Source organism: Pelodiscus sinensis, chromosome 30 (genome assembly GCF_052426305.1).
Source record: "Pelodiscus sinensis isolate ZL-2025 chromosome 30, ASM5242630v1, whole genome shotgun sequence".
NCBI classification, from domain to species: Eukaryota; Metazoa; Chordata; order Testudines; family Trionychidae; genus Pelodiscus; species Pelodiscus sinensis.
The window spans coordinates 11,097,501-11,121,227 of record NC_143081.1 but is presented as its reverse complement, the minus strand read 5'-3'; the positions used below and the strand labels follow the sequence as shown (position 1 = coordinate 11,121,227).

The window sequence follows — 23,727 nt, the reverse complement described above, 5'->3', positions numbered from 1 at the left end:
CCTTCACTTCTCCTCTGGTCCCTCCCTCCACTCCTTCCCCCCGCCTTGCCTGAGGGAGGGTTATTTGTGGTGCACTCATCAGCCTGAACTGGCCTCAGGTGTTCTGATCAGCCTTCCCGTCAGGCTGACGACAGAGAGACTTCAGGTGTTGAACCGCTGGGCCACAGTCTCTGGCAGCCTATAATGGGAACATAAAACTACATACCCAGCTCCCCGTGTATCTGACGCTAGGCTTCAGAGCCCCCTGCTGTCAGGCTGCCACACTGTATATCTAGATAGTGTCATGAGCTTTCATGGTGGAACCCACGTCCTCACCTGATGAACACTCTCAAGTGTATAGTGGATCTATGCCAGGCAGATCAGCTTCAACAATAACACCTGAGGAAGGGCAGCTGCAAACTAGCCAGTAGCCCTTGATTCTATCTCTGCTCCATTGTGGACATTTATCTGGGGGTCTCATACCTCACCTATGAGGTGGCTGGTTATCAGTGGGACCCACCTTCGGCATCCGTCTGGGGTTTGCAATCACGCCATCCATTTCTTTTACTTTTATTAAAAATGTTCCAAATTAAACAATTCAGGATAAAACAGCTCCTATCACCCCAAAATGATTTTTTCCTAATTTTTCTAATGTGACAAAAATTGTGCAAATGTCATTTGCAATTAGGATTGAACTATTTTATTTTATTTTATTTTATTTTATTTTATTTTATTGACTGGCTGATCATAAATCATCCAAATCAATTATGTGCCCCTCTCTAGCCCTAAGTTCCCTCAGTTCCCATTAATTCAAATGGTGGTTAGAAAGGCTCAGAGTTTCTTTTAACTGCAGTGATTAGAGCTGGTCAAAAATGGTGAGTGTGTGTGTCTAAACTGCACTCTAAAATCGAAATAAGATAGCACAATCTTATTTCGATTTTATTTCGAATGGGCTATTTTGAAATTTGGTGCATCTACATGGCGCCAAATTTTGAAATAAAGCACTCTTTCAAGACATCCCTTATTCCTCATGGAATGAGGTGAACAGGGATGCCAAAATAAGCATGTCTGTTATTTCGAAAATTATTTGAAATTTCAGACATGTTTTTTGGATGCAGGATAGCTATTTCAGGATACCTCCAGTATCCCAATATAGCCTTGCAGTCTAGATGTACCCTGTGTGTCTGTGTGTATATGTATACTCTGCAAGTTTAAAATACAATTTTGTTGGAATTTTTGAAGAAAAATCAGTGATTGATTGTGGAGGCGATTGAAGTTATTTTTTAAAATATTTTCTCCATATTTCCTGAAGAAAAATAATCTGACCTGCTCCTAGGAGGTCATCTGTGGTCACGTTAAAATAAATGATGAACGTCCAGCTGCCTTCAACATGCCAGGCAATAAGGACACCACCGGTCATGCAGAGACCTGCTCCCTGGAATGTGCTAACTGTCAGTGACAGCAACTGTGACTGGGATTGTCTTGGTCATTTGCTTACGTCAAACAAGCCAGCCCATAATTCAGGCAACTTAGAAAGTTGTGAAATTAATTTCCAAACCAGTGGGGATTAAACAGGGGTGACAACTGCAGCATCACCTGCCTCAAAACCAGAAATAATCACAAATCAGCTCCCCCAGACTTACCAAACTCTTTAGAATAACACACCCTAACTTCTTTTTCCTTGCCTGCTGTGGTTCTGGGGTTTTTGAAGTGTTTGTATTAATACTGTCATGTTTTTCAGCTTTTTCTCTGTAATGAAGAAGGAAGGCTAGAAAAACTTTTGAGGTGATGGCAATTTATACCACAGGAGGATCTGGCCAAAGTTCCTTTCACTGTGCCAAATCCAATGGGATAGTTCCCACTCGTGTCCTTTTTGAGTGTCTCTAGACGACAGGGTTTTTGGTTTTTTTAAGTGGCCTTTTTTCAAAAAAACTTCACCTACATCTAGACTGCTGCCGTGTTCTTTCAAAAGAAAATCGAAAGAACATGGCAGTTTTTTCAACCACGGAAAACCTCATTTTATGAGGAATACTGCCTTTTTTTGAAAGTGCTCTTTCGAAAAAAGCCGTTATTGAATGCAAACAGGGCTTTTCCAAAAGAGAGACTGCCTGGGTGCTCTGTTTCAAAAAAGCCGCTCACTTTTTCGAAAATACTAGTTGCTGTCTAGATGCTTTCTTTCGAAAGATGCTTGTAGTCTAGACGTAGCCCTTCAGAAATATAAGTCTTACTGAAGATTGGTTCCCCCTTCATACATACAACGGACATGTGTAAAAAGCTACATTACATCTATCTATCTATCTATCTATCTATCTATCTATCTATCTATCTATCTATCTATCTATCTATCTATCTATCTATCTATCTATCTATCTATCCTGAAACGGGACAAGATATTTTCCAAATGTAAAGCAGAATCTTTCCTCTACATCACAACATGGCTGACTCTGTGCAGTACCTGGCAAAACAGGTTCATTTCTGAGTGTAATCAAAATTTGAAAAAGGAGACAGCCCGAACAAGTTAACTGCTCTGTAACAGGGACAAATGGGTTCTAATAGAATTGAATGGCAATTTTTTTTCATTGGCATCCCTAGTACAAGCACATTTTGTTCAATTCCTTGCTTCTCAATACATTAAGTAGCTAACAGTTTTGGCAATCACATACATGCTCACATGCTGGGTCTGGCTGCTGCTCCTCTTCTCCAACGCCCTGTTGCTAGAGGAAGATTCTGCTTAGAAAACTTGTGAAACTATAGATCCGCTGTGTAACAGTACTTGGGGTGTTTCCCATTCTACCACGGTCTCCACATCTCGAACACATCCCTTCTGGAAAGCACAGTTCATCTACCGAGTGCATAAGAGGAGTTAGGCTAAGACGAATTTCCAGCCTAATATACAGATTGCCATGGGGCTGTGTTTCCCCAGAGCAATTCAGAATATTTACTCCAATGTGGGCTGTGCAGGGAAAACAAACAGATACGCACAGAAAGGTCTATTCACCCAATGTTACTGAAACGTTCTGCATGTATGTTGATTGGGGACATCATTCTTTAAAACTGTATCTATTAATAATCATTAGCCTTGGGACAGGGATTTTCATCCATAGACTTCAACTGGTGTTGTTAAGGCTGGTCAGTGTCATTATGCAATCTTATCTATAGGGAAACTAACACACATGGAAACCCTAAATCTAACCCTAACTCCAACCCTAACCCTAACCCTAACCTAAACTCTAACCCTAACCTTAACCTTACCCTAAACATAATCATAACCCAAACCCTAACCTTAACTCTAACCCTAACTTTAACCCTTACATTAACCTTACCTTAAACATAACCCTTACCCGAACCCTAATCCTAACATTAACCCTAACCTTAACTCTAAATCTCACCCTAATCTTAACTCTAACCATAACCCTAAACTTAATCCTAACCCTTACCCTAACCTTAACCCCAACACCAACTCCAACCCCCACCCCTGGCCCTTGAAAGGCCAGTGAAGGAAGGAGACCCAGATGAGCAGTGACAAGTCTTAGGTCAGCAGTCAGTGGCCTAATCACTGGAGCGCGCTGCCCTTCATTCTTGGGCCAGAATCTCCATTTTACAATATCATCCTCTCTTGGCAGGTGCCTAGATTTTGGGCTAAGAACTCACAAACTCACAGGGCCAGATATTTCCAGAATCCCGAACCTCAGCTGCTCTCCCTACTTTCACATGGTAGGTGCCCAGCACTGCGGAACACAGTCCCTAGGGCTCTCAGGCTGTTACTGTAAGAAATGTAGCGTGATAAGGTGACACCTGGTTCTAGTGATGCTGTGTGCCATGGTGGACACTCAGCAAACTATTGCTCCACACCTGTTTGTGACTGTGGACTGAAATCTTCTGAAGTCTATGGAGATCGGGGGCAGAGAGATGCATCACAGTGCTAGGGAACGGTGTGCACACCGTGTGGATAGCAGATTTAGCTTCTGCGCAATGTGAGTTATGATCATGATTATTAATTGGAATCACCAACATCTCGCCCTTTGGGTGAAAGGAAACTCTGCCAAGGTAGGCCTGTGAATGCTGGGTCACTACATCCAGCCCACGGTCCATTGACGTGCAGCCCTTTGGCACTGATTCCATGTCCCGAGGCTCAGAATAAAACAACTCCTTTTCCTTTGGTATCCCTGGCCTCTGTTTGCCAGAGGCTGGGAATGGGCGACAGTATCTATCTATCTATCTATCTATCTATCTATCTATCTATCTATCTATCTATCTATCTATCTATCTAAGACATACAGGGTGTGTCTAGACTACAGGGACTTCAGGGACTACAGTAGACTAGAGTCTACTACAGGCCACCTAGCCAGGTGGAAGAGGTGGATGAGGCCTTTTTTAAACAATTAACAAAACTATCCAAAGCCCAAGATTTGGTGGTGATGGGGGACTTCAACTATCCAGACATATGTTGGGAAACTAACACAGCGGGGCACAGGCTATCCAATAAGTTTCTGGACTGCATTGGAGACAACTTCCTGTTTCAGATGGTTGAAAAAGCTACCAGAGGAGAAGCTGTTCGGGATTTGGTTTTAACAAATAGGGAGGAACTAGTTGAGAACTTGAAAGTGGAAGACAGTATAGGGGACAGTGATCAAGAACTAATAGAGTTCATGATCTTAAGGAAAGGTAGAAGGGAGACCAGCACAATTGAGGTAATGGATTTCAGGATGGCAGATTTTGATAAGCTCAGAGAACTTGTAGGTAAGGTCCCATGGGAAGCAAGACTGAAGGGAAAAACAACTGAGGAGAGTTGGAAGTATTTCAAAGGGACGTTGTTAAGGGCCCAAAAGCAAACAATTCCGCTGTGTAGGAAAGATAGAAAATATGGCAAAAGACCAGCTTGCTTAACAAGGAGATCTTGCATGATCTCAAAATAAAAAAGGAGTCATATAAAAAATGGAAACTAGGACAAATAACAAAGGATGAATATAGGCAAGCAACACAGGAATGCAGGGGCAAGATTAGAAAGGCAAAGGCACAAAATGAGATCAAACTAGCTACACGCATAAAGGGAAACAAGAAGACCTTTTATAAATACATTAAAAGCAAGAGGAAGACCAAGGACAGGGTAGGCCCACTGCTTAGTGAGGAGGGAGAAGCAGTAAGAGGAAACTTGGAAATGGCAGAGATGCTCAATGACTTCTTTGTTTCGGTCTTCACCGAGAAGTCTGGAAGTGTGCCTAACGTAGTGAATACAAGCAGAGACAGGGTAAGTTTAGAAGATAGGATACACAAAGAACAAGTTAAAAATCACTTAAGAAAGTTAGATGTCAGCAAGTCACCAGGTCCTGATGAAATGCATCCCAGGATACTCAAGGAGCTGATAGAGGAGGTATCTGAGCCTTTAGCTATGATTTTTGAAAAATCATGGCAGACAGGGGAGATTCCAGAAGACTGGGAAAGGGCAAATATTGTGCCCATCTATAAAAAGGGGAATAAGAACAACCCAGGAAACTACAGACCGGTCAGTTTAACGTCTGTCCCAGGGAAGATAATGGAGCAGGTAATTAAGGAAATCATATGCAAACACTTGGAAGGTAATAAAGTGATAGGGAATATCCAGCATGGGTTTGTGAAGAACAAGTCATGCCAAACTAATCTGATAGCTTTCTTTGATAGGATAACGAGCCTTGTGGATAAGGGAGAAGCGGTGGATGTCATATACCTAGACTTTAGTAAGGCATTTGATACGGTCTCGCATGATATTCTTATTGATAAACTAGGCAAATATAACTTAGATAAGGCCACCATAAGGTGGGTGCATAATTGGCTGGATAACCATAGTCAGAGAGTTGTTGTTAACGGTGCTAAATCCTGCTGGAAAGGGATAACAAGTGGAGTTCCTCAAGGGTCTGTTTTGGGACCCGTACTGTTCAATATCTTCATCAATGATGTAGATATTGGGATAGAGAGTACGCTTATTAAGTTTGCAGATGATACCAAACTGGGTGGGGTTGCAACTTCTTTGGAGGATAGGGACATAATTCAAAATGACCTTAGCAAGTTAGAGAAATGGTCAGAGGTAAACAGGATGAGGTTTAATAAAGAGAAATGCAAAGTGCTCCACTTAGGAAGGAACAATCAGTTCCATACATACAAGATGGGAAGCGACTGTCTAGGAAGGAGCATGGCGGAAAGGGATCTAGGGGTCATAGTGGACCACAAGTTGAATATGAGTCAACAGTGTGATGCTGTTGCAAAAAAAGCAAATATGATTCTAGGTTGTATCAACAGGTGTGTTGTAAGCAAAACTCGTGAAGTCATTCTGCCGCTCTACTCTGCACTAGTTAGGCCTCAGCTGGAATACTGTGTCCAGTTCTGGGCGCCACATTTCAAGAAAGATGTGGAGAAATTGGAAAGGGAACAGAGAAGAGCGACAAGAATGATTAAAGGTCTAGAGAACATGACCTATGAAGCCAGGCTTCATGAACTGGGCTTGTTTAGTTTGGAAAAAAGAAGATTAAGGGGGGACATGATAACGGTTTTCAAATATCTAAAAGGGTGTCACAAGGAGGAAGGAGAAAATTTGTTCCTCTTGGTTTCTGAGGACAGGACAAGGAGTAATGGGCTTAAAGTGCAGCAGGGGAGGTTTAGATTGGACATTAGGAAAAAATTCCTAACTGTCAGGGTGGTCAAATATTGGAATAAATTGCCAAGGGAGGTGGTGGAATCTCCCTCTCTGGAGATATTTAAGAACAGGTTAGATAGACATCTGTCAGGGATGGTGTAGATGGAGCTTGGTCCTGCCTTGAGGGTGGGGGGCTGGACTCAATGACCTCTCGAGGTCCCTTCCAGTCCTATGATTCTATGATTCTGTGACTTTTTTCGAAAAAACTATACCTGTGTCCAGACTACCACCGTGTTCTGTCAACAGTAAATTGACAGAATGCGGCGGTTTTGTCAATGGCAGTAAACTTCATTTTATGTGGAATAATGCCTTTTTTCAAAAGTCATCTTTCGAAAAAAGGCGCTATTGCATGAAAACGGCTTTTTCGAAAGAGAGTGTCTACACTCTCTTTCGAAAAAACAAGATGCTTTTTTGAAAAATCTTCTTATTGGCTAGATGCTCTTTTTTGACAGAGGCTTTTTCGAAAGATACTGCCAAAAAAGCCTCTGTCGAAAAGGGCAGGCAGTCTAGATGTAGCCACAGACAGACATATGGATAGATAGATAGGGTATATCTAAACTACATCCCTTTATTGAAAAAGGAATGTAAATTAGACGTATCAAAATTGTACATGAAGCTGGAATTTGAATTTCCTGTGCTTCATTTACATAATGGTGGCCGCGACTTTTTTTCAAAAAGCCGCTTTTCAAAAAAAAAAATGCGGTCAAGACGGGGATCTTTCAACAGAAATGGCCCATTTTGAAAGATCCTGTAACCCTCAAAAAAATGAGGATTACAGGATCTTTCAAAACGGGGCATTTTTGTCAAAAGATCCCAGTCTTGACCTCAGGTTTTTTCGAAATGCGGCCACCATTATGTAAATGAAGCATGGGAAATTCAAATCCCAGCTTCATGTACAATTTCAATACATCTAATTTACATCCCTTTTTCGATAACGGGATGTAGTTTAGACGTACCAGATAGATAGATAGATAGATAGATAGATAGATAGATAGATAGATAGATAGATAGATAGATAGATAGATAGATAGATAGATAGATAGATAGATATTATTATGGTATATGATATGTTATATATACTGAAAGAATCACTCAATTAATCTTGTTTGTGAAATTAATTTAGAAATTTTCATCTTGGTTACTAGTTAGACTAAATTCTGAGGTCATACTTTTCACTACTAATTCATGTAATCGTATATAAATAGTCCAAATGGCTTCACATGCCTCTATTTGCAAACATTCATTGTGATATCTGTTTCCCTTCCTGACTCAGATTCAGGAGAATATAGATTTAGTAGCTGAGAATGTTTACTCTGATAGCATGTTTTAATCTCAGTTTGCTCATATGTTGGGTCATTTGTCTAGGATCTCTCTCTCTCTCTTTCTCTCCTGGCCTATCGGTATGCTTCAACACCCAGGGTACGTCTAGACTACAGGGTTTTGTTGACAGAAGGTTTGTAGACAGATACTGTCGACAAAGCTTCTGTCGACAAAGAGCGTCTAGACTACATTCAGTTCTGTCAACAAAGCAAGCTGCTTTGTCGACAAAACCCTGTAGTCTAGACACAACCCTACATGCAATAACACCTTCTGTCGACAGAACTCTGTCGACAGAAGGCGTTATGCCTCGTAAAATGAGGTTTACCAGCGTCGACAAAACTGCTGAGTTCTGTCAACATTATGTCGACAGAACTCAGTGATAGTGTAGACGCAGGTATAGTTTTGTCGACAAAAGTCCACTTTTGTCGACAAAACTCTGTAGTCTAGACACACCCCCAGATTGCTGTAGTTTCTGATGCAAACCTGGATGTCTACTTTAGTCTTTTTTCCTATTAAAGGGATGCTCCCGCAGGGAATCGTCCTTAGTCTGCAGAAGAGAAGAGTGTGGGGGGGGGGGGCGTTGATAGGAGCCTTCGACTTCCTGAAGGGAGGTTTCAAACAGTTACACCCACGAGGAGCCTGGCCCAGTGACTCCAATGGAGCCACGGCTCATTTACACCCTCTGGGGCTCTGGCCCATTAGCTCTCGGGGGCAGTGGGGTGGAGTTTTAGTGCAGGAGGGAGGGGCTGTCAGACCCCTGGGACCCAGCCCTCACTCTGGGAGGGGTGTGGCAAAGTGGGACCCAGTGTGTTGGAGCCAAGGTGTTCGAGTTCAAAGCAAGCAGGGGCCCGCATATTGTCCAGTCTCAGGTCAGGCAGCTCTGCTGTTCCATCCCCCTTGGGCTGTGTCTGACTCTCCATTCACACAAATTAATTTCTGTCTCCCCACAGATTCCCCCGGGAGGTGTAATAGGTCAGGACAGAGATACAGCAAATTCCGGATTCGCTGGTGTGCTGTCCTGACCGGTCTCCTGCTCCATCAGTGATGATACACGTTCAGCTGAGTGTGTTTTCATGGGCTCCCTCAGGGGATCGTACCAGCTCTGCCCAGGGGGCTAGCGGAACAGACCTCACCAGAGTCCCCAGTGACCATGGGCTCCCATAAGATACGAAGGCACTTCAGTCAGGTTTAGTGTCCAACAAAGTACAGTAAGAGGTGGTGTTAGCCCGATGGCCTGGGAGCCCCTACGCATGTGAACCCAGGACAATGGACACAGCTCAGTCGATAGTGTGGACTCACTATTGCCCCCAGTCCGGCCACAGGGTTACGTCGAGGTGCCCCATATTTATAGACAGAGATACTCAATCTACATACGTATCATCCCACGCGTTGGTACCTCCCCTTGGACTTTCCTCCAAAGCCGTCCCTGCTGTTGTTACATGAGAACGGCCAGACGGGGTCAGACCACAGGTCCATCCAGCCCAGTATCCTGTCTGCCCTCAGTGGCCAATGCCAGGTGCCCCAGAGGGCGGGGACACCACAGGGAATCCTCACGCAATCCCTCCCGGTCACCCTGTCCTCGTTGTTTTACACTGTTTTATCATGTGCTTAGCTGGGTGCCCCGGTGGCAGGTTCTTACGTACTTCCTGTGCTGTTAGCAGGGCCAGCCGTTCTAGTGCCGAGAGACACGGACTTGCAGGCAGACCTCTGCCTTTCACACGGCCTGTCTGTCACTCAGAGTATAACTCTGGCTGTCCTTGGTTCAAGCACCAGGCTCAGTCTGTCTCCTGCTGGAGGATGTTCCAGGCGCTCCTCCTGCTGGCCTGAGATCTGCTCGTCCCCATCCCTGGCCAGGACAGAGTGCGGGGGCTACTGGGCCAGGACGGGAAGGAGCAGGGGCTGGGGGTGATGGGTGCTACCCTGGCAGTGGCAAAGCAGGGGATCTAAGCACACAGATGTCTCCTCGTTTTGAAAACAGATATGCATGTGGCAGTCTCTGGACACCCCCGTCTTGCTGGATGGCCGAGAAGGTGGGCGCAGCATGTTGGGTCACAGGGGGAACTCACATTGATCCAAGGACCATCTGCAAACACAGCAAAGACACCCACACCCACACACACGCAAACGCACACCTCTCTGAGCTATAGCTATAGCATCTGTAACTATTCATATTACAGCGACCCCGACAGATCACACAAAATGCCATGTGGAGCCAGCACCCCCTGGAGGAGTAGGGCCCATGCCCATGACGCCTTCTCTCCCACCAGTCCCGGAGGATGGAGGTCACCGCAGAGCCCCCTAATGCTCCCCCAGCAAGGTCCTCCTCAGAGCCTCCTTCATCTCCTTGTTCCTCAGGCTGTAGATCAGCGGGTTGAGCAGCGGGGTCCCCACTGTGTAGAACAGCGTCACCACCTTCCCGCTGGTCCCGGAGGCCGTCGGGATGACGTAGGTGACCATGATGGAGCCCCAGAAGAGGCCCACAACAGCCAGGTGGGAGGTGCAGGTGGAGAAGGCCTTGTGTCGCCCAGCCCCTGAGGGCAGCCTCAGCACGGCCCTGATAACGAGCCCGTAGGAGGCCAGGATGGAGAGGAAAGTGGTGACGATCATGAGGGAGCTCATGGTGGAGTAGAATTGTTCAGTCCGGGGAGCAGGGGAGCAGGTGGCCGCCCACAATGGGGCCGGATCACAGACAAAATGGTCCAGGGTGTAGGGGCTGCAGAAGGAGAGCCGGGACATGAGGCTGATGGGTGCTATGTACCACAGGAAGCCAGTGAGCCAGCAGGAGGCGACCATGGTCCAGCAGAGTGGGGGGGACATGAGGACGGGGTAGCGCAGGGGCTGGCAGATGGCCAGGTACCGGTCCAGACCCATGGCCGCGAGGAGGAGGCATTCAGTGGCCCCCGTGGAGAAGAAGAAGTAGAACTGCAGGAAGCAGGCGTGGAAGGAGATGGGGAGGCCGGGATGCAGCAGGTCGCAGAGCATCCGGGGCGCGGTGGCGGTGACGTAGCAGATCTCCAGCCAGGAGAAGCTCCCCAGCAGGATGTACATGGGCAGGCGCTGGAGGCGGGGGTCCCGCAGCACGGCCCACACGATGCAGAAGTTCCCCACCACGGTGGCGGCATAGGCCAAGGAGAGCAGGGCACAGAGGAGCTCCCGGCTCTGCCGGCCCAGGGAGGGGAAACCCAGCAGCAGGAACTGGGTCACTGGGGCGGTGCCATTGGCCAGATTCATTGGGCGACCTTGGAGGTGATAGAAACGATCAAGGAGACAGCAGGGATCTGCCCACAGACCTGGATGGGGAGGTGTCTTAAGAGCAGCAGGTGACAGCTCTAAAGTCACCGTCCGTCAGACTCTCTGACCCCCCTACCCCCACCCCCACTGCCCTGTATCATGTCTCACACTCGCGTTGGGTTTCTTCCCCCTTGGAAATCTTTCAGGTTAGACAATGTTCCTGCCCTGAGACGTGCAGCCGGCTGTTCTTCCTGGGCAACGCTCGCTCGCACCTCCTTCCGCGGCAGGGTCAGCTTCTCTGGGCCGGGCCAGGCTCCCAAGCCCCATCGGTGCCACTCGGCCTTGTGGGGGGTGCTCAGAGAAGCTGCATCATGGTCCCTCCTTCCTGGACTTCAAAGCTGAAATGAAATGGCCTAGGTTGGGCTGCGTCTTTAGGCACCTAAGCCTCTTTGGCAGTCTGATCTTAAATTCCTGTTGGAAGTGGGATTAGGCTCCTAAACCACTTACATCCCTTTTGGAAATGGGATTAGGCACAAGAGGCCATTTTATAATTCTCCACTCTGCATTTGGACAGATCCAAGGACAACATTGATCACGGGTTGTCCCTAAGGCCCTGCAGATGGAAAATCGAGATCTGATACAGTAAAATCTGCATTAATGCAATGGTAGGATTAAACTCTACAAATCATCATCATGTGAGAAATGGATGTTTAGAGTCAGTGGGTAATTATGGTATTTATTTATTTAGGGTATGTCTACACTGCCACCCTAGTTCGAACTAGGGTGGCTAATGTAGGCATTCGAAGTTGCAAATGAAGTCCGCGGGCACGGAGTCTGCACTAACGGGGATTTAAAAATGGCGGCACCTGGCAAGATGCAAATGAAGCCCGGGATATTTAAATCCCGGGCTTCATTTGCAACTTCGAATGCCTACATTAGCCTCCCTGGTTCGAATTAGGGTTGCAGTGTAGACATACCCTTATGTATTATTTTATTTTTCTTTAGTGAGGTGACCTCCGGGAGCCCCTGTCACAGCCCAGAACCTCATGGTGCCAGGTGTTGCACAGACACAGAGGGAAAGGATACTGCTTCAGCCTTACCCCCTATATTTTCCAAATAGGATTAAAATGAAAGATTGAGTCCCAGTTCCAATTGAGTATCAGACTCAGAACATAACATTATTCATTGCATTCTGTAGACATTGGTATGTGGAGTTCACAGCTATATTATAATTGTATTAATATAAAAAGCTACCCAAGACAGCAATTCATAATATTAATTAAAATAAATGAATAACTGCGTATGCTATGCATTTCTCCCTTCAATTTAAACAAACCGAAATCCCAAATTTATGAATAAATTTTATTTTAATTCTAGAAGTGAATAAAATAATAAGTTAAGAATTAGATATTTTATTCTTTGCTACGTCCAATGAAAACTGTTATTTACTAATACTAATAAGTTAGACTTTAGGTCTATTGTATTTTTTCCCCCTGTGCACGTTAAATTATTATGCTCTTATGTTTATTCCCTGATTACATTAAAACCTTAAATCAGTAAGTACATAAGAAGGTGACTTCCAGATTTTTTAGAACTGTTACATTCATAATTACGTAGTATACGAATTCCTAGTACTCTTGCAATAATGAATGAGGATATATTCCAGTATTTCATTAACAATTTGGGAATTCAGTATTACTTTTCTCCACATTTGATTAAAATATTAAATTAATGAATGCATTTTGTAATATTTTCTGGATTAGATTAATAAACTAACTTCATAATGATATACTGTATTTTCTAGACATGGTGAAAATATTAAGCTAGTATGTATATAAATGTTTCAATATCATTAAATATTCAATTAATAATTACACGTATTTAGATTTGATAAAAATATTACATTTTTGTTCTTTTTTTTTAACATTTAGCATCAACTCAAATATTGAGCTAATAATTCTATACTGGAAAAATTTCCAGCCTTGGTTAAATATTGGGTTAAGAGCACTGTGTATTGTATTAATTTCTGGGTTAAAATCAATTTGTAAGATTCAAAAAGAGAGACTTGATTCCACTAGGCAGCTGGTTTAAGGAAAGTGTCCCAAGGATCGGTTCTAGGACTGGTTTTGTTCAACATCATGAATGCCCTGACTGAGGGGCTGGATTTCACCCTCAGCAAGTTTGCAGATGACACTATGCTAGGGGGAGAGGTAGATACATTGGAGGGCAGGGATAGGGTACAGGGTGACCGAGACACATTGGAGGGTTGGGCCAAAAGAAATCTGATGAGGTTCAACAAGGACAAGTGCAGAGTCCTGCACTTGGGAGGGAAGAATCCCAAGAACTGTTACAGGCTGGGGACCGACTGGCTAAGCATCCGTTCAGCAGAAAAGGGCCTGGAGGTTACAGCGGATGAGAAGCTGGAGACAAGTCAACAGTATGTCCTTGTAGCCATGAAGGCTAATGGCATATTAGGGGGCATTAGGAGGAGCATTGCCAGCAGATCCAGAGATGTGATTATTCCCCTTTATTCGGCGCTGGAAAGGCCACATCCAGAGTATCCACATCCAGTTCTGCCCCCCCCCCCCCACTATAGAAACGATGTGGGAGCACTGGAGAGGGTCCAGTGGGGGGCAACCAAAATGATTCAGGGGCTGGAGCACATGACCTACGAGGAGAGGCTGAGGGATTTGGGTCTGTTTAGTCTGGAGAAGAGAAGAGTGAGGGGGGATTTGAGAGCAGCCTGCAACTCCCTGAAGGAGGTTCCAAAGAGGCTGGAGAGAGGCTGTTCTCAGCGGGGGCAGGTGGCAGAACAAGGAGCAATGGGCTCAGGTTGCAGTGGGGGAGGTCCAGGTTGAGTAGTCAACAAGACTCACCAACAGGACTATACCCTGAAGCATGCACATGGGAACGTGGACCATGGAACTGGCTGGGCCCTGCCTCCCTCCAGCCCCAGCAGCTCCTCATCCGTTTCTCTGCCTGGCTCTGAAAACAATCTGACCCTCCTACCTCGCATGGTTAGAAACCTGCAGCTCATGGCCAGCCGGCCCGTGTACCCGGACTGAGCAGGGCTGAGCCTGCCCATGTACCCGGGGCAGGACTGAGCAGGGCTGAGGAAGAAAGGAAGCACGGATGCTGTGTGTGAACCCACCTGGCCAGGAGGTCGCTCTCCTCTCTGCTGGGAGGGAGCAGGGCGAGGGGCTGATATCTGCTCTGCAGCGCTGGGGCTCTGGGACTCAGAGGTTTGTGGGCACCCAGAGGAGCACCAAGGAGCAGGGCCAGCCCCTCGGCACTGGCCAATCACAGCCAGGGGCCGGCAATGTCCCTGGACTGTGCCGTGCACAGAGCACGTGAACCCACCAGGGCCTGGTGACATGGGCGTGTCTCAGGTCGCTAGCTCTGCCAATCTGGGCTGGGGCCTAGAGGAGCTGAGGGACCCTCAGGAGTGATGAGGCCCCTGGGTGAGGAGACCCCCTGAATCCATCAGCACCCCTTTTAGGGCAGCAGTGGCAGCGCCTGCTCAGGGCAGAGGGGCTAGATGTGACGAGCGGGTTGGTTCTCAGCACAGCTGGGCCCTGTGAACCTGAGACTCTGGAGCTCTGCCCATTGCCAGAGACCAAGAGCTAACTGGGCCTTTGAGTATCCGCTCCCAGCCTGTGCCCCTCCCTCCGACCCCACAGCCCCTCCCCCCTCTGCCTGGGCCCCACAGCCCCCCTCGTCCCTGCCTGTACCCCCTCCCCTGCCCCACACACCCCCTCTCAGCTCTGTGCTCAGCCCCTGAGAAGAGGAGGAACCTTTGCTGCGAGCTGCAAGGCCCCCACTTTCCAAGCAGGGACCAGCGGCCACCTCAGCTCAGCTCCTTCATGGGCCTCGCCAGCACGCAGAGAGACACGTTCCGCGCCAGGACAGGTGCCTTCCCCCAGGCCCATCGGCAGCAGCTTCACCTCAGATACCGACAGCCTCTGCTCACGCCCCAAGCTGGAACAGCCCAGGCCAAAGAGCGGCCAGTGCACTGGACAAGGAGCCAGGACTCTCCGTGATTCAAATGGGGCTGTGGCTCATTTACGCCCGCTGGGACCCTGGCCCAGTGACTCCAATGGAGCCCTCGGTCATTTACACCAGCTGGGACCCTGGCCCAGTGACCCCAATGGAGCCCTAGGTCATTTACACCAGCTGGGACCCTGGCCCATTGAGCTAGGGCTCATTGACTCCATATGTGATCCTGCCTCACTGACTCCAATGGAGCCGTTACTCATTTACATCTGCTTGGCCCCTGACCCCATGACGCAATGGAGTCCTGGCTCAGATAAACCAGCTGGGATCCTGGCACAGTGACTCCAAGGAAGCCACGGCTCATTTACACCAGTTTGGTCCCTGGCCCAGTGACCCCAATGGAGCCTTGTCTCACTTACACCAGCTAGGACCCTGGCCCAGGGACTCCAATGGAGCCATGGCTCGTTTACACCAGCTGGGACCTTGGCCCATGGACCCCAATGGGGCCATGACTCATGTGCACCAGCTGAAACTCTAGCCCAGTGACCCCCATGAAGCCATGGCTCATTTACAGCAGCTGGGACCTTGGCCCAGGGACTCCAATGAGGCCATTGATCATTTGCACCACCTGGGACCCTGGCCCAATGATACCAATGGATCCACGGCTCATTTACACCATCTGGGACCTTGGCCCAGGGACTCCAATGGGGCCATGGATCATTTACACCACCTGGGACCCTGGCCCAGTGACTCCAATGGGGCCTTGGCTCGTTTACACCAGCTCAGACTTTGGCCCAGTTACTCCAATGGGGCCTTGGCTCGTTTACACCAGCTCAGACTTTGGCCCAGTGACTCCAATGGAGCCATGGCTCATTTACACCAGCTCAGACTTTGGCCCAGTGACTCCAATGGAGCCATGGCTCATTTACACCAGCTCAGACTTTGGCCCAGTGACTCCAATGGGGCCATGGCTCGTTTACACCAGCTCAGACTTTGGCCCAGTGACTCCAATGGGGCCATGGCTCGTTTACACCAGCTCAGACTTTGGCCCAGTGACTCCAATGGGGCCTTGACTCATTTACACGAGCTCAGACTTTGGCCCAGTGACTCCAATGGGGCCATGGCTCATTTACACCAGCTCAGACTTTGGCCCAGTGACTCCAATGGGGCCATGGCTCATTTACACCAGCTCAGACTTTGGCCCAGTGACTCCAATGGAGCCATGGCTCATTTACACCAGCTCAGACTTTGGCCCAGTGACTCCAATGGGGCCATGGCTCATTTACACCAGCTCAGACTTTGGCCCAGTGACTCCAATGGGGCCTTGGCTCTTTTACATGAGCTCAGACTTTGGCCCAGTGACTCCAATGGAGCCATGGCTCGTTTACACCAGCTCAGACTTTGGCCCAGTGACTCCAATGGGGCCTTGGCTCGTTTACACCAGCTCAGACTTTGGCCCAGTGACTCCAATGGGGCCATGGCTCGTTTACACCAGCTCAGACTTTGGCCCAGTGACTCCAATGGGGCCATGGCTCGTTTACACCAGCTCAGACTTTGGCCCAGTGACTCCAATGGGGCCATGGCTCGTTTACACCAGCTCAGACTTTGGCCCAGTGACTCCAATGGGGCCTTGGCTCATTTACACCAGCTCAGACTTTGGCCCAGTGACTCCAATGGGGCCTTGGCTCATTTACACCAGCTCAGACTTTGGCCCAGTGACTCCAATGGAGCCATGGCTCGTTTACACCAGCTCAGACTTTGGCCCAGTGACTCCAATGGGGCCTTGGCTCGTTTACACCAGCTCAGACTTTGGCCCAGTGACTCCAATGGGGCCTTGGCTCGTTTACACCAGCTCAGACTTTGGCCCAGTGACTCCAATGGGGCCATGGCTCATTTACACCAGCTCAGACTTTGGCCCAGTGACTCCAATGGAGCCATGGCTCGTTTACACCAGCTCAGACTTTGGCCCAGTGACTCCAATGGGGCCGTGGCTCGTTTACACCAGCTCAGACTTTGGCCCAGTGACTCCAATGGGGCCTTGGCTCGTTTACACCAGCTCAGACTTTGGCCCAGTGACTCCAATGGGGCCTTGGCTCGTTTACACCAGCTCAGACTTTGGCCCAGTGACTCCAATGGAGCCATGGCTCGTTTACACCAGCTCAGACTTTGGCCCAGTGACTCCAATGGAGCCGTGGCTCGTTTACACCAGCTCAGACTTTGGCCCAGTGACTCCAATGGGGCCGTGGCTCGTTTACACCAGCTCAGACTTTGGCCCAGTGACTCCAATGGGGCCTTGGCTCGTTTACACCAGCTCAGACTTTGGCCCAGTGACTCCAATGGGGCCGTGGCTCATTTACACCAGCTCAGACTTTGGCCCAGTGACTCCAATGGAGCCATGGCTCGTTTACACCAGCTTAGACTTTGGCCCAGTGACTCCAATGGGGCCATGGCTCGTTTACACCAGCTCAGACTTTAGCCCAGTGACTCCAATGGGGCCTTGGCTCGTTTACACCAGCTCAGACTTTGGCCCAGTGACTCCAATGGGGCCATGGCTCATTTACACCAGCTCAGACTTTGGCCCAGTGACTCCAATGGGGCCTTGGCTCGTTTACACCAGCTCAGACTTTGGCCCAGTGACTCCAATGGGGCCTTGGCTCGTTTACACCAGCTCAGACTTTGGCCCAGTGACTCCAATGGGGCCATGGCTCGTTTACACCAGCTCAGACTTTGGCCCAGTGACTCCAATGGGGCCATGGCTCATTTACACCAGCTCAGACTTTGGCCCAGTGACTCCAATGGGGCCATGGCTCGTTTACACCAGCTCAGACTTTGGCCCAGTGACTCCAATGGGGCCTTGGCTCGTTTACACCAGCTCAGACTTTGGCCCAGTGACTCCAATGGGGCCATGGCTCGTTTACACCAGCTCAGACTTTGGCCCAGTGACTCCAATGGAGCCTTGGCTCGTTTACACCAGCTGGGACCTTGGCCCATGGACCCCAATGGGGCCATGACTCATGTGCACCAGCTGAAACTCTAGCCCAGTGACCCCCATGAAGCCATGGCTCATTTACACCAGCTCAGACTTTGGCCCAGTGACTCCAATGGGGCCGTGGCTCGTTTACACCAGCTCAGACTTTGGCCCAGTGACTCCAATGGGGCCATGGCTCGTTTACACCAGCTCAGACTTTGGCCCAGTGACTCCAATGGAGCCTTGGCTCGTTTACACCAGCTCAGACTTTGGCCCAGTGACTCCAATGGAGCCATGGCTCGTTTACACCAGCTCAGACTTTGGCCCAGTGACTCCAATGGAGCCATGGCTCGTTTACACCAGCTCAGACTTTGGCCCAGTGACTCCAATGGGGCCGTGGCTCGTTTACACCAGCTCAGACTTTGGCCCAGTGACTCCAATGGGGCCTTGGCTCGTTTACACCAGCTCAGACTTTGGCCCAGTGACTCCAATGGGGCCTTGGCTCGTTTACACCAGCTCAGACTTTGGCCCAGTGACTCCAATGGGGCCATGGCTCATTTACACCAGCTCAGACTTTGGCCCAGTGACTCCAATGGGGCCATGGCTCGTTTACACCAGCTCAGACTTTGGCCCAGTGACTCCAATGGGGCCATGGCTCATTTACACCAGCTCAGACTTTGGCCCAGTGACTCCAATGGGGCCATGGCTCATTTACACCAGCTCAGACTTTGGCCCAGTGACTCCAATGGGGCCATGGCTCGTTTACACCAGCTCAGACTTTGGCCCAGTGACTCCAATGGGGCCATGGCTCATTTACACCAGCTCAGACTTTGGCCCAGTGACTCCAATGGGGCCATGGCTCGTTTACACCAGCTCAGACTTTGGCCCAGTGACTCCAATGGGGCCATGGCTCGTTTACACCTGCTGGGACCTTGGGCCAATGACCCCAACGGATCGACGGCTCATTCTCGCCATGTGGGGTCTGGCCTATCTGCTCTAAAATGTCGTCTTTTGATTTACACCTCTTGGAGGCTGACCCCGCTGACTCCAGTGTAGCAAACCCTGGCTCACACCACCTGCGGATAGGGCACTGGTGTAGGAAGGTTGGTTTTTTCCAAGCCTGCCTAGGGGATTTGAACTCCCCATTCCCCTGAATTTGAGACTGAACTCATTGGCCCAAGTGGCCTGCTCGTTGTCACGCAGGGTGTGAGGGGCAGGTTCAGGGACTGAGCTGAGATTTCCAAGTGCCTGCCCAGCGCCAGAGACATGAGATGGGTTTCCTCTGCATGCTGGGTTGGCTGGCTGAGGGTCTCGGGCCTACGCTCTGCAATCTGTATTTCCAGGGCCAGACTTGAAAGGCTGACTTTCCAAACACCAGAGTCCCTCAGACTTACTAACTTCAGCGGGTGTTAGGTGCCTCCGTACTGCTGAAAATCCCAGAACTATCTGGCCCAGTACTATCACACCTCAGACGCTGTCCTAAGCCCACAGACATCCCATACTCTGTGGCCAGCCGGGGTTTGCTGAAGTGTGTGCCTGGCCTTTGAGAAATTGTGGTGACTTTGTATTCACAGCCCACTTTATCATTAAGCTCCCCGCGTAGCCATGAAAAGTGGAAGCTTCCTTCCCCCTAAACAAACAGATTTGGGAGGGTTTTGGGACCTGCTAATGCACCGAGGGATTGAGTCGGGCCAAATTTTGCAATCTTTTGGGTCACTCAAGCTGAAAAGAACCCTGAGGGTTTTCAATGGAGCCAAGGGGAATGAGACACCTGAGACTGACGGGGGTCAGTGAAGTTTGGGCACCTAACTTCTATAGTCCCCGTTGAAAATGCCGGACTTGGCTCCTTGCCGAGGTTTGCTGTTGTGCCTGCCTGAAACTCACAGCAGCCCGAGTCCGGACAGACAGACTCCTGTGAGGGTCCCAAGCCTCCAGGAATTGCAGATGACCCTAGAATTCAAGGTCCTATCACGGTATGACACCTCCAGGGATACGTCCCACCCTGCCCGACAGCCCTGTGTAGTGTGAGGCCCCGGAGCCGGAGGCTGCAGACTGGCCGTGGCGGGTGTTAAAATGCCCCCTCCTCCGCCCGTGCTGCACACTCTCAGTGTCCGTGTGCTCCCAGTGATCCTGGGGCAGCTGGAGCTGTCGTCACCGCGGGGGGGGGGGAGGGGGAACTGAAAGAGCTCTGTGTGGGGCTGGGGGCGAGAGGGGGCCGGGTGACACAACTAGCCAGGGGTCCGGTCCCTGGGGCAGTGTCGGCCTTGTGCACTTGGGGCTTGTAACCCACTGGCAGAGCGGAGACATCGTTTGGGGCCAGAAATCGCAGGGGCACTGTGGGCCAGGACAGATGGCTCTCAGCAGTGCTGTGAAGGGAGCCCCAGGATCTTGGGGGGAGCTGTGAGGAAGACAGAGCAGGGTCCCCTGGTGAGGCCAGGCCTACGGTAGCAGGGGGCCTGTGGGTCGGTGTGGCGGTCACTACAGAGCTGTGTGTATGAGAAAGCCAGCAAGTGGGAAATGGAGCAGCAGGTCAGGCCTGCGGAGCATTCACAGGGCTGTGGGGGGAACCGAAGCTGGGGACAGAAAGGGCCTGGTGGCTGAGGATTGAGGGGCATGGGCAGGACTCTGTTTGTGTGTCGATGTGACAGACAGAGACGGAGCTGGAATTGTTCATACCATTCTGAATGATGTGTGTGCCTCAGTTTCCCCTGTGCAGTGTGTAGTTAACTGGGTGGTGGGAAAGTGTCATTTCCTCTCTGCAGAGACACAGCTGAGGCCCAGCTCTCTGTGGCCTGGGCCCCAGGCCCATGGAGGAGGCAGTGGCCACTCCAGCAGCCCGGACATGTGGCACCCAGCAACAAGTGACGTAGAAGGCCACAAAGGACTGAGGAGGAGCTGGGGGGCGTGTTTCCTGTGGGCTGACGGAGGCAAGGAGATGCTTCTGGACCAGGACAAAAGGAGGCTCAGAGGGGCTTGGGCTGGAGGGCTGGCCCAGTCTGGCTCTGCTGCGTGTGCCTGTACCCCGCTGCCGGCTTAGAGTCACTGCAGATTAAGGCAGGCGTGGCAGGGGGAGGGGGGTCCTTTGGGTGTGTCAGCCTCTCTCCGGTGTTCATGTCCAGCTCCTGGGCAGCAGCATGGCCAGGTAACTCTGCATGGTGCCGGCCCCATAAGCCCCACTCCCCCTGCTCCCGTTGTCCAGGAACCACGGCCAATGGGAGCTGCGGAGCTGACACGCAGGGCAGGGGTGGTGCACAGACTCCCTGGCCAACCCTGCACATAGGAATTGGGCAGGGCAGCTGCTGGAGGGAGCCACGTGGGGCCAGGCCTTGCAGGGAGCTGCCAGCCCCACAGGACCACCGGCCGGACTTTTAACAGCCCGGTCCGACTGGAGCCAGAAGGGACCCTGGTTACTGGGTGTTCCAGTCGGAAGCCAGGCACCTGCAACCCTCAACATCCCCCCCCCCAGCCTGCTCCAGACCCCCTAGGCTGGAGCCTACTCCCCCACATCCAAGGCCCTCTGTGGGGTCCAACTCCTACCCCCGAGGCCTGGCCTGACCTCCACACCAACAGCCTAGGACCTGGACCTCCCCTCCTCCCCGACATACACACCCACTCAGGGGCCCAACCTCATCCACGAGCCAGGGAAGGATCTGCCCCTCCAAACAGGGTTGCCTGATGGTTTCAACAAAAATACTGGACACACTTGTCATGACCTCACAATCCACAGTCCATCTCACTTCTATTTTCTCAGTTTGTTTCCTGACCAGGGAGCTCAAGTACTGGACTGTCTGGTTCAAAACCGGCAGCTGGCAAGCCTAGCTGTGTCCTCCACAACATTGTGGAAAGGAAGGGGGAGGGGTGTGTGCGTTAGGCAGTGAGGACAGCGGCAGAACGGGGGTCCCGGGCAGGGCAGCACATCCTGAGACTCTGGCTGATCTCTGTGTCTGAGGCCTAGGCGCCTGAAGCTGCCTTTCTCTCACTGTGCAGCCTGGGCTAACCCAGTGGGACTCGCCGGCGTGTTTACAGCAGCTTCATTGCAACCCACGTACACCCCCCTCGCGTTCCCTCCCTAGCTGGGACTGCGGTGGAATTTATGAATGAAGGGATCACTTTTCACAGGAGATGGCATCGCTGGCTTGACCCCTTTCACTTTACACATCAGGGGCTACTGGCCAGAGGAACAACCCTGCCCCTTCCTTTGTCTAACTCTAATCAAGGCCTCGGCTGCTCTTTCTAATCAGCCCCGCCAGGACAGGCTGCCTGCAAACTGCGTTTCCCACTAGCGGGTCTATTCTAAGGGTCTCCCGTGGGGCCCATTACCATGACAAGTAAGTTTGTTTCTGCTGCTGGCCCTTAATTCCTTGAGAGGTTTGTTAGATCTCCGAGCAGGGCCTGGGCTCAGCTGTGGTTAACATTCCTCATAGCGCTGATTAAGGCACGAGAAGTTTTAATGACCAGTGTTGTTAAACCCCTGTGGAAATCCCGACAGGCACACGGGAGCTGCTTGGCTAATTGGAGCGATTTGGTTGTAGTAGCTGTGTTGCTAACAGGGAGATTTTAATGAGTGCACATGAAGCAGGGCTTTCTCAACAGATTCTTATTTTTATCTTAGACAAGAGACAATGAAATTAACATCTTTGAAATAACACTGACCCAGGTTCCCTCACGCTGGGGATCTGTCACAGCACAACAGAAACAGCCGCTTCCTTGAAGTTTCTGTCCTAGGCTCTCTCTCTCTCTGCCATCGCTGCCCAGTGACACAGGCACACAGCCAGCCACCTGTCAGCGCCAGCTCCCGCCCACTTGGCCTGGTCCATCAGCCACACACGGAGTCAGAAGGAATAGCCTAGAGTGACCACAAATCAGAATAGATGTTGAAATAGATGTTAGTGTCCAGGACTGTGAAACGCACCCACTCAGGAGCACTGATGTCCACTTTCCACAGAGATGGGCCCATAAGCAATAGCGATAGATAGATAGATAGATAGATAGATAGATAGATAGATAGATAGATAGATAGATAGATAGATAGATAGATAGATAGATAGATAGATAGATAGATAGATAGATAGATGTGATTGTAAACACCACTCGGCCAGCGACAGAAATCTGATTAGACAGTAGCCTGGATGATTTAGCAGATTGACAGAAGTATAAATAGACATTGGAAATATAGCTGGATAAAGGGAGGGAAATAGATGGGCATCTTGATGGTTAGAAAGGCAGCGGGGTGCACACTTAGGCGGATGGATGGATGATATGGGGTAAATGGGTGGATGGATGGACATGTTGTGGGTGGATGGATGGATGGATATGGGTTATATGAACGGGTTGATGTATGGATAGATGTATATAGGGTGGATGAATATGTGGTGAATGCTTGGACGGTTGGATATGGGGTGGATGTGGATGGATGGATGGATGGATATGTGGTGGATGGACGGGTGAGTGGGTGGATGAATATGTGACAGATGGATGGATGGACATGTAGTTGATGGGTGGATGGATATTGGGTGGATGGATGGATGGACAGATGATATGGAGTGGATGGATGGTTGGACATGGAGTG

At 49.9% G+C, this 23,727-nt stretch overlaps 1 protein-coding gene across 1 annotated transcript; it reads right to left on the bottom strand.

The window, feature by feature from the left end:
- Window positions 1-10,264: 10,264 nt before the first annotated feature.
- On the bottom strand, window positions 10,265-11,197 carry LOC102445267 (olfactory receptor 11G2-like). The gene has a single exon (XM_014573240.3). The coding sequence runs from the start codon at window positions 11,195-11,197 to the stop codon at window positions 10,265-10,267; it is 933 nt and encodes a 310-aa protein (XP_014428726.3).
- Window positions 11,198-23,727: the final 12,530 nt, after the last annotated feature.

Excerpts from the sequence above, each read along its gene's own strand:
- LOC102445267 (XM_014573240.3), bottom strand. The coding sequence starts at position 11,197 with ATGAATCTGGCCAATGGCACCGCCCCAGTGACCCAGTTCCTGCTGCTG.